Raw genomic sequence first — 12,452 nt, 5'->3', positions numbered from 1 at the left:
TGAGCTTCTGAGCTCATCTGGGGAAGTACCTTAAAGGAAGGCCATTAATTCTTAAACAGATTCTCAGCTGTTTTGGCCCGGTAATGCACACAAAATACTACCCTACACTTCATACAAGTGTATGAACAGGAATAGAGAAAACAATGAAAAATGTGTCCCTTACTCTTTAAACCAACAGTAGCAACAAATGCACTCTGTGGTAAATAAGCAGACTTACCTGAGACTGTACTGATCAGGATCAAGGGTAGCTCTTCGCTCCATTCTCCCTCCTCCTAGATTTGAGTCCACTACACTTACTGAATGCCTCTGTCTTCTGTCATCATGCATCAAGTCAAAGGATGAGTTACTAACAATGCTGGACCGGGAGGAAATTTCACTGTGTCCTGAGTCGGAGAAATTGTCCACAGTCCCACTTGGAGCCAGTGGATAACCTTCAACACAAACAAGAAAGGCTGGTAAATATTAAAACATGACAAATAATAAATCCTTTACCACTCCTGAGAGGAAAAGGCAATCCTTTGGGTTCAGTGCTCTTCTTTGCCTTTTGTTTTGCTTTTTTCCAGAGCAGATGGCAAAGATGCTTGTGTAGCTAAAATAAATCTCTCGCCGAGCTGTAGAGTAAGTGTCGTTATAGCAACAAAATGAGATGAATATTCTTGAACTTAAGTCATCAACCAAGGGAATACCTGTTAAGCTGTGGGGAAAAAAAGTATTCAAACTTCAAGAAAACATCTAATTTCCAAAACCTTTCAGTGGTAACACTACAAACAGGATAGTGGGTCACATTTATACAAGTATGCTAAACAAAAACAGCTCAGGTCTTCAAGCATAAAAAGTACAACAGCGGCCCAACACAGATATGTTTGGTCACGGCTTCTTTCTCCTGATTGCACAAATACTGAGCATTGTGCATTGCTTTCAATGGAACATAACTAGCTTCCCAAGACTTCTCTAAGTGCCAGACATCCCAAAACTGACACCTGGTGCAAAAGGGTTTAAAGTGACAATCTAGACTGTTATGGGTCATGTGTTCTGTCTACATATTAAAACCCCACCTATCCCAAAGGTCCGTGTTGCACCATTGTTATTCCTGTTACTGTTCTCACTTCCCAGGGAAGAAGAGGAGCCGGTTAGGTCTGACTGCCTGGAGACGTGAGATGTCAGCTGACTGCCACCTGACAAACAGGACAAGAAAACAGTTTAGGCATAAGCTACAGAGAACAACCCTGCCTTGACGCTAACTGGCATAGCATCTAGACATCCAATTAGAGAGAGCTGAGGAACTAAGTGACGGCTTAGCAACTAGAGCGGGAAAGCTAGCAAACAATTTATCAGCACTTTTCTTTTAAAGACCTGAGCCAGTAAACACCGAAACAAAAAACAAAGGCACCAGTACAGCACAACACAGTGATAATGTACAAATATACAAAACAAATCAAAGACAATAACAACAAGAAGCATACTTCCCAACTTTAAGACTTAGGAGCTGTGCTACTACACAATACAATGGACAATCCTCATGTATAATCAAATAGGGGCTTAAAGACTGCAATGCTACATTAAATGATCAAAAATACAATAGCTAACAATGTGTATTAGCTTATAAAATGTATGGGTGTACCAGCACATTTAAGTAAAAACTATTAGGTTTCAGGTTAGATACATTCTGTAATCTACTGAATTTAATACATTTCAGTAATTCCTGGCAACATGTGAACATTAATTTGTGAATTAAATAATGTCTATAAACACTCTGTGATCAACTAACCAAGCAACTCTGCCATCTACAACATACCTCCTAGTCAACTAAAGGCACAATGCTTAGCACACAATAAAAATTACCCTTAAATATTTTTGTAAAAAGAAATGTAGAATTTCTAACACCTTGACTCCTTTGTGACCCATATCCTGTTATGCAAGGCAAAAAAATAAATTTAGAGAACATTAATACAAAATAAGATTTTAATTTTCAGTCTAAAAATGACTTCAGAAGAATCCAAGGAGACTATACATCCTGTTAAGGACAATTTATGCTCAGATGGGATATCTTGCAAGGTAGGCATGAATTCTGTTTTTCTCTCAATGGCCTTACTTTGAAGAATACCAAGTAAAAAAAAACAATTTAAAGTGAATCTAGAGAACACAGTGAGCATACAGATACACTGTGCCGCTCCCCCATGTCTGAAAGACTGATATAACCAGAACAGGGAAAAGATACAGAGTGCACTTCTGTATCTTTTACAGGTATTCACAAAATCATGGAAACAGGATAAAATTCACATCACTTATGATTAAAGAGATTTTATGTAAAATAAAATCAATTCACACTGGCTTTCAACACATGCTTTATGCATACTTTAAAAATGTAAAGGCTATTCCTAAAATTACAAATTCAAAAACATTAACAAAATAAAATTGAATCAACAAAGAAACTATCCAACCGGCTTCTGTGGGAAGTTACTGAAAGTTGCACAAATGCATACACAACTGTAGCTACAGAACAATGCAAAAGTATTCACTCCCTTCCAAAGATGTCTTATTTAATTGAATTACAAATGGTGTGTACACATAAACGAATACTTTGGGTAAAATGTCAGCAACTAAAACATGTTAATAAGCATTCAACCCCTTTGTTATGCCACTTTGAAAGCTAAGGTGGTCCCTTTGCAACAATAAAAAAACATTAGTTCAGTATTTTCCTAGTTAAAAGTAGGGAACCTGTGTCATTTAGACAAGTGGGCCTATAAGTAGTGTATCATTTACAAGTTGGCCTATAAACATCAAAAACAAATAACTTCAATAAATCTTCAAAAAAATCTGAAACCTCTCAGGTTTCCCTATTTATGACAACATATATAGCAGGTTCTCAATTAGATAAAAATCAAAAGCAGCAGGTTACAGGAAAAGCAGAAGTGCAGAGTGACAGATAAAACATTTGTTACCTGACAAGCTTTGAAGGTTACTAAAACACCTACAATCCCTCCCTCATGATGGTGAAACTGCATGGAATAAACTAGCTTTTAGTGTGCACAACAATTAATCCTCTGCCAGTTGTTTCTAAGCTGTATGCTTATTTATAAACCTTGCTTTAAACAAAATGCATTTGAAAATGAACAGGAGTTATATTGCCCAGAAGTTATTTTCTCTGAATTCTACGTTCCAGTGTGTTCTGAACTATAACTACACTATTTTCATAACATAATTGCAGTTAAACAGATTATCTAGACATTTTTATAAATGTGCAGAACCCAGCACTTTTAAGGAACCGAAAGAAAATACATATCTTAAAAACAACGAATATGTATGACGATATGTGCACTAATGTAAATTCAGGTTAATGCAGTCTAGCAAAGTTAGATTTGAAATTAAAAAGTGAACTGGAAGGAAATTACACGCTTTCAAGTGCTTGGCAACAGAGTACAGTATATTGACTACTGATATGATAAATTTATGCCAAGGCCAGTTTTCTCCATACATTTTCGGTCTGACTGTCCACAAATCCATGAGAGGACCCTTACCTTTTCGGGGGGAGCTCTGTGGGGAGGTGGGAGGGGAAGACAGCTGGGAAGAAGCATTTGATATGGTGTCATCCGTTGGCTTTTTATGCTTCTCACTTGCTTCTTCTGACAAGGCCAGGATTTTCTTCAAGGCTTGAGGCGAACTTGTACCTTGCATGAAAAAAAAATGGTATTATTTATCTGCTATGCAATCTGAAACAAAAATGTACAAGCACCTATAATTTTTTAAAAATCATGCATTTTTTCATGGATGCTTGAAATAAGTTTAAATTTCATACATTTAATTGTTAATTTGCTTTCGTGCACTTTTTATTTGATATCTGAGTAAAGAACACACATGAGGAAGTGTGGAGCTGTATTTTAGATGAACATTAGTCCTATTGGTTGTCACAAGATGGTACTGCAACTGAAGTGCAGAAAGAAATATTGTATTATTATTAATTTAGAACCCACCCCAAACTTTTATTTACATTTATAGGCTCACGGCTCACAACGGCACCTCTTGCATTTGTAAAAAAAAGCCAATGCTGAATACGCTTTCAGAAAACATTTGCTATTCCATCCATCTATTATCCACAGCTACAGAGCCACAGAACCTATACAGGTTCATAGCACCCCAAAGCCTAACCCAGCAGATACAGGAAACAAGGAAAAAGATGGTGGGCCAGGGCACAATGTAAACAGTCTGATTCACTTAGGCAGCATGTCTTTGGGATGTGAGAGGAAACCAGAGCACCCACAGAAAAAAACGTGGACGTGAATAAAATCATGAAAGCTGAAAAAAGAATGATCCCCCAACCAAGATCAAAGACCTGTGAGGCAGTGCTGCCACACCTTGTTATTCCATTTCTTTCTTATAAATATGGCAAATTCTATAATGTGTTGTATTACAGGTAGAAAAGGGTGCAATTCCCCATCAGTAACACTACACAGAGGCGCTCATAGAGACCTCCTAAGACGCAGGCTAATGTGAAGCCATCCAACTTACAATGGTACTGGCCTGATATACTCCAGTCTTTAGGCTTGTCATTGACTAATGACTTATAATGCAGATTTGAAAAAGAAAACAATTGGACTAGTAGGTTTAACCTTCATGACCTTTTACCACATGAGCTATTTTTCGTCATCTAAGGGAAAATATTTTATTCCCATATTTTGGCCAAGATAGCACAGAAATACTAATCAGATGTTAAGGCTAAAATTGCTTTGTTGCCACAGATAACTGTAAATTGCAAAAATAAATAAGCTGAACTAGTTCTCTTCTTAATGGCTGGGAGAGGCACTTGTAAACTAATTACGAAAAAGACACAGAACTGCCTCCTTACCAAATGGGGGCAAATCTTTGACAGGTACTTTCTTCCGAGATGGATAGAGAGATACAGCTGGAACCTGCAGAGCCTGGCTTCCTTTCTGCTGTTGCTGCTGTTTCTGCTGACTTGCTGCTCGAGGAACCACAGGCGATGTGTCAGGCTTCCCACTCTTCTTATCTCCAGTGTTCTTAGGCACTGTCATATAAATTTATCTTCATTAAACCAAGCTAAAGAGACCCAAAGGGTCAGCAATGTATGAACCCTGTGTTTTGTAAATATATAATGGGTGAAAGCACTAATTCTTCCTTATACAAATTCACAGGTATTCAAGATTAAGTGATAATTGAACAACACAGTCAAAACACTATCACAGCCGGGAGCTGGAGGACTGCTACTTTCATAGGTGGCACTTACTCCTACAGGTTCACAAAAGAGGTGCATGTCTGATTTCTGTGGTATAAATACAAATGTAATCATCATTTTAGCAGTAAATTTAACAACTGATCCTATTTAGTGAAAGTCACCCTTAATACCCTCAGCCACATCTGACACTGCAGGAAACATAAACCTATGTTCTATAAGCCATGCTTGTAAGAGATAATAAAAGGCTCACGTGTGTTTGTAGAGGGCTCACACTGCAGGGAAATTGTTTGGAGAGTTTCTTCATTGGTGTCTAGTGTCAAATTGGCCAGGTACTGCTTCACCTTCCGTGCCATCTGGGCATCCTCGTATAGCTTCTTGGCGTTGAGGAAGGAGCTGCGGCGTACTCGCTTCTTGTGCCCGCCAGACTGTACCACATCCAGCACAGCCGCATTCGCACTCCCCTGGCTCAATGACCTGGGCAGAGGAAAGAAAAGACAAAGGCGCTGAAGTACGCTCTATTGATCAAGACTGCAAGGTGGTAAAGCGTGGTTCAGATGTAAACATGCACCAAGTCGCATTGAATTCAGCTCACAACATTCCATGCTTCATTCCAGGAAACAGTACAATAAAAGTCATGGGACAGGAAAGGAAGAGAGGGGCATTTCTTCCTTCTTGGCAAATTCACAGAAAATTGGTCATTATCAATGTAGCCTGATTCCTCCAACCTGGCAGTCCCATGGCTAACTACTAAAGGAGCATTTCTGCCAGGGGTTGTTAGAAGGCATATAGCTACATAAGCTCGAGCAAAACTGAAAGCTCATGCAGCCAGAGACTGTTACAATAAAGCTGTTTCCCAAGCTTACATTACCAATTTGATTTTAAGAGCACGTATATAGAATATAAATACTAACACCATGAGGGGGTTTGCTTATATACTTGTTTATAAGGGAAGTCAAGAAGGGTAACCCTTCACTGAGTTTTCAAAAGTTGTGAGAGAAATTCCCACACTGGGAATAGAGGTCTGTTTATATTACAAACGGAAAATATCTCATTTTTGTTGCAACAGTGGTAGGCATTGGAAAAGAAAAAAAATATCATGCTTTTCTATAATTACTGACATTTCAGTGTCGTTCTTAGGCAATCCCCACCCACCCACAAAAGGATAAAACAAGAAAATTTAACATCACTTTTGCTAGTTAATTAATGAGGTTAGGACTTGCAAAAAGAAAAATGGATCTTTTGGAACATGGAGAGTTAAGAGGTGTCTGTAATGTTAACCTGGAAATACACAAACATTTCTAATACAATGCAAAGCTTTAAATAGTATTAGTAAATCCACTGATATTTCTAGTACATAAGTCCCTTGTTTTAGTAAAATCAAATGAGCAGCAAAGTTGGAGGTTAGTGTTTCTGGATGCATTGGACCCCTATTTCAGTTAAATGGAGCTTTTAATTATTAATATATGACATTTAAATTTAATTGAATTAATAAACAGTAATTGAATTTCCAACTACATGACCCAGCAATAAGCTTTTAACGCTTCCGGGATGCCAAAGGTTTCCAAGAACCTTAAGTAGCAAAAGTGACAATTTCACTTTGTCTTCACATAACCTGACTACCACGTTTGCATGAGCTGAAGCGTTATAAATGAAAATAAAAGCAGCAAAAAGCATCAGAAGAAATTTAAAAGAGGCAGACAAAGAAAAATGCAAATGGGCAGAACAGCATGGCATCAGAGGGAAACCAGTCACCACACTTACCCAAGACTCCTCCATTTCTTCTTCCTGTAAGTGAGAGCCATGAACAGTGAAGCATGGGTATAGGAAGAAAGACAGAGAGAAAGAGAGACAAGCTTAGACAGGAAAGACCAGAATCCAAGATGAGCAGTACCAGAGGCCCATGGACATATACATAAAGCCTAGACATAAGTCACAATATTCAAGCATGGAACACAGACTCCAAGAGGCCACAGCACTTTCAACCCAAAGCAATGGAATATACTAGGAGGCTTAATTGGCAGGAACACCAATGCAAAATAGACCACCACCAAGCGAGAGATTGCCGCTTTTGCCCGCATAAAGCAATAATACTCAGTAAAGCTTTCACAAATACTTGTCAGCGGTAAAATGGTCACACCTAAAAGAAGAAAGTTTTGTTTGAATCCAGGTGGGCGTTTCACTAAAGCTTAAATATTAAAAGAAAAGCAGAGGATACACAAACGTTAACAGTTGAAGCCTTCTTATCCGATCTAAATTCTAAGTTTGATTGCAAGTAAGCTGCTCAAAAAACAATCCAATATTCCACTTTTTTTAGCAGTGTAATAAAGCATGTGTACTAAATCCTCTAGTTTACACTGAAAATTGAAAACTGTCAAAAACCAAAATGCAAATTACTGTTAACTGTGGTGCTAAACAATTTGTAGTATCAGAGAATCATAAATGTCAACCAAAAGAGTGCAGAGACAGCAAAAAAAAATACCTTAAACTTAACAAAAGAGCAGCAATCAACTTTTTGAATGACCAAACGCATACCTTGTTCTGAACATTAGCGCAGGATCCATATTGACAGAAGCCATGCGTCCAACATGTCTTATTTCCTTTGCAATCATTCTTAACTTTTCAAAATTCACCAAACCATCCACTTTTGAGTCATTGCCTGAAAGGGGATTAAGACATTTCCCATGAACACACAAAAATTAGACAATTCTAAAACTGTATTAAGTTAAAGTTTCACACGCTACAGTACCTTTGATTTTGGAGTTGTCAAGCTGATATCACTGATTTTAAAACAGAACAGTCAAGCAGCAAAGACCGGAAATAACTGACTCTAATGTGCCAGTTTTGGTGGTATTCTTCCAATATTGTTGCTTAAAAAACTCTTAGCTGATTAAATTAATACCTTTGAAATGTCTGATTAAAGTTGCACTTTCATTTCTGCTGTAAAGAACTGATTGGCATTTTACCTTCATGAAGAAAAGTGAGATCCTTCTTTATAACCGGGAAGAGAGGAATAATGGGAGGCTGGAGATTCTGACTGTTGAGGACATTACGATACTTGGCCATATTTCTTGAGGGATCAAAGAGGTCTTGAAGATCTTGAAACAGCTTCTCATATTTGCTGGGAAGCTTCTCCCAGGTACCACGCAGTCTTGATACTGGGGCCAGGTTTAGTCCACTATGGTACACAACAAGAGTTAAATCACATCACAATAAAAGTAATTCTGTAACGTCCAGATGCAGAATTAGACTTAAATGAAAAGTAGCAGGTACACTGGTAGGTTTTCAAACACTTTGGTACATCTAAATCTTGGCGTGTCTTTTGCTAGATAGACTATGTAATTAATAAGGAACAAGTAATAGGTTTATTCCATGCTGAAAAAAAGAAGAAAGAGAACACAACGTTTCGGCCGTGGAGCCTTCTTCAGTTGTGTTCTCTTTCTTCTTTTTTTCAGCATGGAATAAACCTATTACTTGTTCCTTTGCAGCCTACGCATGCTGACGCAGCTACCCACCTGAACTATGTAATTAATAAGGTTATTTTATACTTAGATTGAGCAAGCAATAAGCAAGTCTACTGCAAATTTACACCGTGAGAGACTATATCTGGATACCCCTAAAAATAAGACTGACTTTTGGTTGGTGCAAGTAATTTTAAGTAGAGTTATTCCATTACCTAATGATTGCAAACATAGAATTGAAGTTCTTGCACTCTCGGCAGTGCAGGGCAATCTTGATGAAATGCTTGATAATTTTCATCCTCTTAATCTGGTTCTGCTCGCGCACAATCTCTGAAGCAACCCAGAATGTCTCCTGGTTGATCACTTCTTCAAACTTTTTCAGGTTGGCTGAACCGGTTCTGGACTTCAGCTTGAAAAGATCATCAATATACTCAGTGGGCTCAATGTTACAGAACAGCTCAAAGTTTCTCATTGAAAGCTGGGTGGCAACTTCCACTGTGCTTAACTGCAACAGGTGGATCTGACTCTCCCTTAGCAGGTCCTGGGCATCCTCATCCGAGCACAGTGTCTCTGTCTCCATATTATTTTTCAAGTAGTACCTAAAATAAAAAGTATAAAACTGACAAAAGTTCTTTTTCACTGTCTTCTGTCAATTTCAAAGCACACAATGAGGAACAAAATTCTTGAAAGAGTTAAAGTACTAGTAACATCCTTTTTAACAGTACATGTTAAAAAAAGGACTGCTGCAAAACTAGCTCACTGTCATTCCCATTGCATTCCACTAGATGGCAGTCTTATCATTTGCTAAGAAGCTTAAGGAGGCAAAATACCCAAATAGATGTATAAAACTAAAAAGAATACAAATCATCCATGCACGTGATTAGGTGTTTTTCTATTTTCACTAACAAATATGTAATTATTCTTAATAATAATAACAGCTTCATTACTGAATGATGTCATTATTAAATTTGTGCATTTTAGAATTTTGGGTACGGCAACACTTTTTTGCCACTTGTTAGATGACAGTCATTTACTTTGTGACGAAACACTTCAGTTAACAATTTTCTAACAAAAATCTTACTTTGACATCCCTAGTTACCCATCACTGTAATGCCTTTTCTGTGAAGGTTTTAAAATGGCTTCATGATTATGTACGAATTTCAATAAACTCAAAAAAGACTTTCACGTTTTCCTGAAGAGAAAAGATAATACTCCAGTTGACTACAGAAGCAAAACAAATATGATGATTTTGCTCTCTAACATTGGCAAGTTGATTCTTTTCCCACATACTGAAATACTTCATCTTTAGGTCTTTGCTCTTTTTACAGTTATGCCCAAAAATGATTCAGTCCCAAAAAAGACTGACAAAAAGGTCCACATCCACCTAGAAACTGACGATCCCAAACAATCCAGTACTTCTTGTAATGCTGCCTTGTAGTGAACAGAAATTCTGCTTTTGAATACACAGGGTCCCCCACCTGCCACTGAGCTGTATTCTGTCTGCCAGCTTTGAGAGCTGATCTGGGAGCCGCCGCTGTTTAATGACACCTTCTGGAGTGACGGAGACTTCGCACAGGGAATAAGCCTCAGGAGCGGCTGTCAGAGCAAACTCCCGGATAGCCTGGATAACCACTTCCTTGGCTGTGGTGTCCTTGCTGATCATGATGTAACGGCTCTGCTGATCAGCCTTGAAAACGCGCAGAACCTGATCTGGCAAATCTTAAAAGTCAAAACGGCATAAATTAATTCAAGTGAAAAGGAGAAAAAAAACAGATGATCATATCAAGTAAGCATTTTGGACGGCAAGTTAGAAGTCCATGCTAAATCTCAATTAATCCCCATTTACCATGTTCCTCAAAGTATTAAAGAAAGGTCTGAAAGACTGAGAGAGAAAAAACAACTTATTTTAAGTTGTATAGGATTCTGTATTTTGGCACAATACAGAAATATTTTTTATCTAAATCACTACAGGTAAGAATTAATTATTGTACTGTAAGTAGTCTAACATGAACACCAGAGACTCTATTACCATTAAGAAATATAAATAAATGTGTGCGGAAAAAAGCAATGACTATTAAATGTTACTCTTGCTTTTCTAATTCTTAAATCTTTATTTTCTTTCTTCAGTTATTAGTGTTTAAAACTTAACCAATCTCTGCTTTCCACTAAAAGATTGCTGACATTTGTTAAAGACTCAGTAAAAATCACTGTGCCAAAACACAATCATGCTGTTTTTAAAATGACTTTTAGCAGAGCAAAAATTCTAAAGAGTAAGCATAAAAGATCAAAGGCTTCTACAATGCTGTTCTCTTCTTGAGAAATGTACAGTTCTGTAACTCAGGCAACTCTGAAATGTTCAAAGATTCGACAGTTATAATGTAAAGCTAATGAATCACCACAAAAAACATCTTAGAGAATTGTTACTGGGATTCATTAGGTACTGAAAAGAAATTCAACTAAAGAATTCACTAATTTATATGGACACATTCCTGCATTCAAGAAGAGCTGGTGGCCTCTTCAAACCTAAATGAAAAGATATATTTTAAAATTTATTTTGGGTCTTAACCATAATAGGTATAAATTGAAACCCAAAGCAGTACTACATAAAAATTGTGGAGGACTACAAAAAGCCTAAACTTAATTACACAAGGAGTAATTTATTGCTCTCTAAAAGAAAACCTTTTCTGTATAAACAGGTCACGTCATGCTAAAGTACTACTGAGGAGACAGATTTTTAATTTTTAATGATGTTTCAAAATGTTCAATCTAAAGAACATTTAATGAAAGAAAAGAAACATATTAAGAAAACTTAAAACCTAATCAAACTTTTCTTGCTACATTGTAATTGTACATGTTTCATTGTAATTCATAAAAGAGGCAATGGCATCTGTAATTTGATAACAAAAATGTATACATATTCTAAAGTATTTTTAATTATATTTTAAACTTTTATTTAAAAAAACAGAATACAATTTAGAAAGATAAATTCTACCAGAGATTAGGTATGTTTTAGACCAGTGTAAACATTAACTGAATGACATTTATTTGCTGTTGAAGGCTGCTATTAAGCATTACCAAATAAATATCAAATACAGTTTTATTACCTTGCATAATATCTCTGGTAAGGTTAACAGGAAATTACTTGCACTCATCTTACAAAGTATTAGCTGGTGATAAATATAACAAGTCAAAGACCAGACTTTAAATTAACAAAAATGTGACAAGATGTGAACAGCATTTAAAAAGCCCATGGAAAAATCTATGAATAAATTTCCCATTTCATGTTGGCTTAGAGTTGCATGAAGCTCCTGTCACCTCCAAAGTGAAAAGAAGTTAGGTATTTATCAGCAAACAAATTACAAAGTAAAGCAAGCTCCAAAAAAGAGGTTCCAGTGAGCTGCAGAAGGTTCAAGCAAAGGGCAGTTTTCATAAACAAAGTTCAGATACTCACTATAAATGCATGTGGCTGAAAGAGGAGAAAGATACATATTTAAGGAATGAACAACTAGTAATTAAACGTAGACTCCTAATCATAGCATTCATAATATTATATAAATAGTATATTTCACTTTTGGTTTGTTGGTATTTTCAAATTTACACGAATCATTGGTATTTTCAAATTAAAGATTCTCCTATTCCCTCCACGAGCAGTAGTATCTCACAAAAAAAAACCTCTCCTGAAAACAAAGCAAAACAGAACAGCCAGAGCTGTAGTACTCCCTGTCTTACATTGCTGCATTACTTAGCTGTAAATTTTGGAAGATAACAGTCATACACATTTAAACATTCATAAGCAAGGGTAC

The 12,452-nt window shown here is 36.8% G+C and overlaps 1 protein-coding gene across 8 annotated transcripts in view; it reads right to left on the bottom strand.

Annotated features, from left to right (window-relative positions):
- The window catches only part of rapgef2b (Rap guanine nucleotide exchange factor 2b), a 153,500-nt gene that overhangs the window by 6,510 nt on the left and 134,538 nt on the right, over window positions 1–12,452 (bottom strand). For 4 of the 8 annotated variants that reach the window (XM_088911657.1, XM_088911666.1, XM_088911649.1 and 1 more), the window contains 10 exons: window positions 10,128–10,368; window positions 8,865–9,248; window positions 8,155–8,366; window positions 7,724–7,847; window positions 6,953–6,976; window positions 5,442–5,665; window positions 4,844–5,023; window positions 3,519–3,668; window positions 1,056–1,175; window positions 218–431 (listed from right to left, as the gene is read on the bottom strand). In XM_088911657.1, coding sequence (XP_088767783.1) covers window positions 218–431; window positions 1,056–1,175; window positions 3,519–3,668; window positions 4,844–5,023; window positions 5,442–5,665; window positions 6,953–6,976; window positions 7,724–7,847; window positions 8,155–8,366; window positions 8,865–9,248; window positions 10,128–10,368 — 1,873 coding nt within the window. The remainder of the gene's footprint in view (window positions 1–217; window positions 432–1,055; window positions 1,176–3,518; window positions 3,669–4,843; window positions 5,024–5,441; window positions 5,666–6,952; window positions 6,977–7,723; window positions 7,848–8,154; window positions 8,367–8,864; window positions 9,249–10,127; window positions 10,369–12,452) is intronic. The other 4 variants (XM_088911694.1, XM_088911704.1, XM_088911684.1 and 1 more) reach the window with 2 other exon arrangements.

This window comes from Atractosteus spatula, chromosome 1 (assembly GCF_055471065.1).
Source record: "Atractosteus spatula isolate fAtrSpa1 chromosome 1, fAtrSpa1.hap1, whole genome shotgun sequence".
NCBI lineage: Eukaryota > Metazoa > Chordata > Actinopteri > Semionotiformes > Lepisosteidae > Atractosteus > Atractosteus spatula.
Note: the sequence above shows the minus strand (reverse complement) of the source record. Positions and strands in the feature narration are given on the sequence as shown.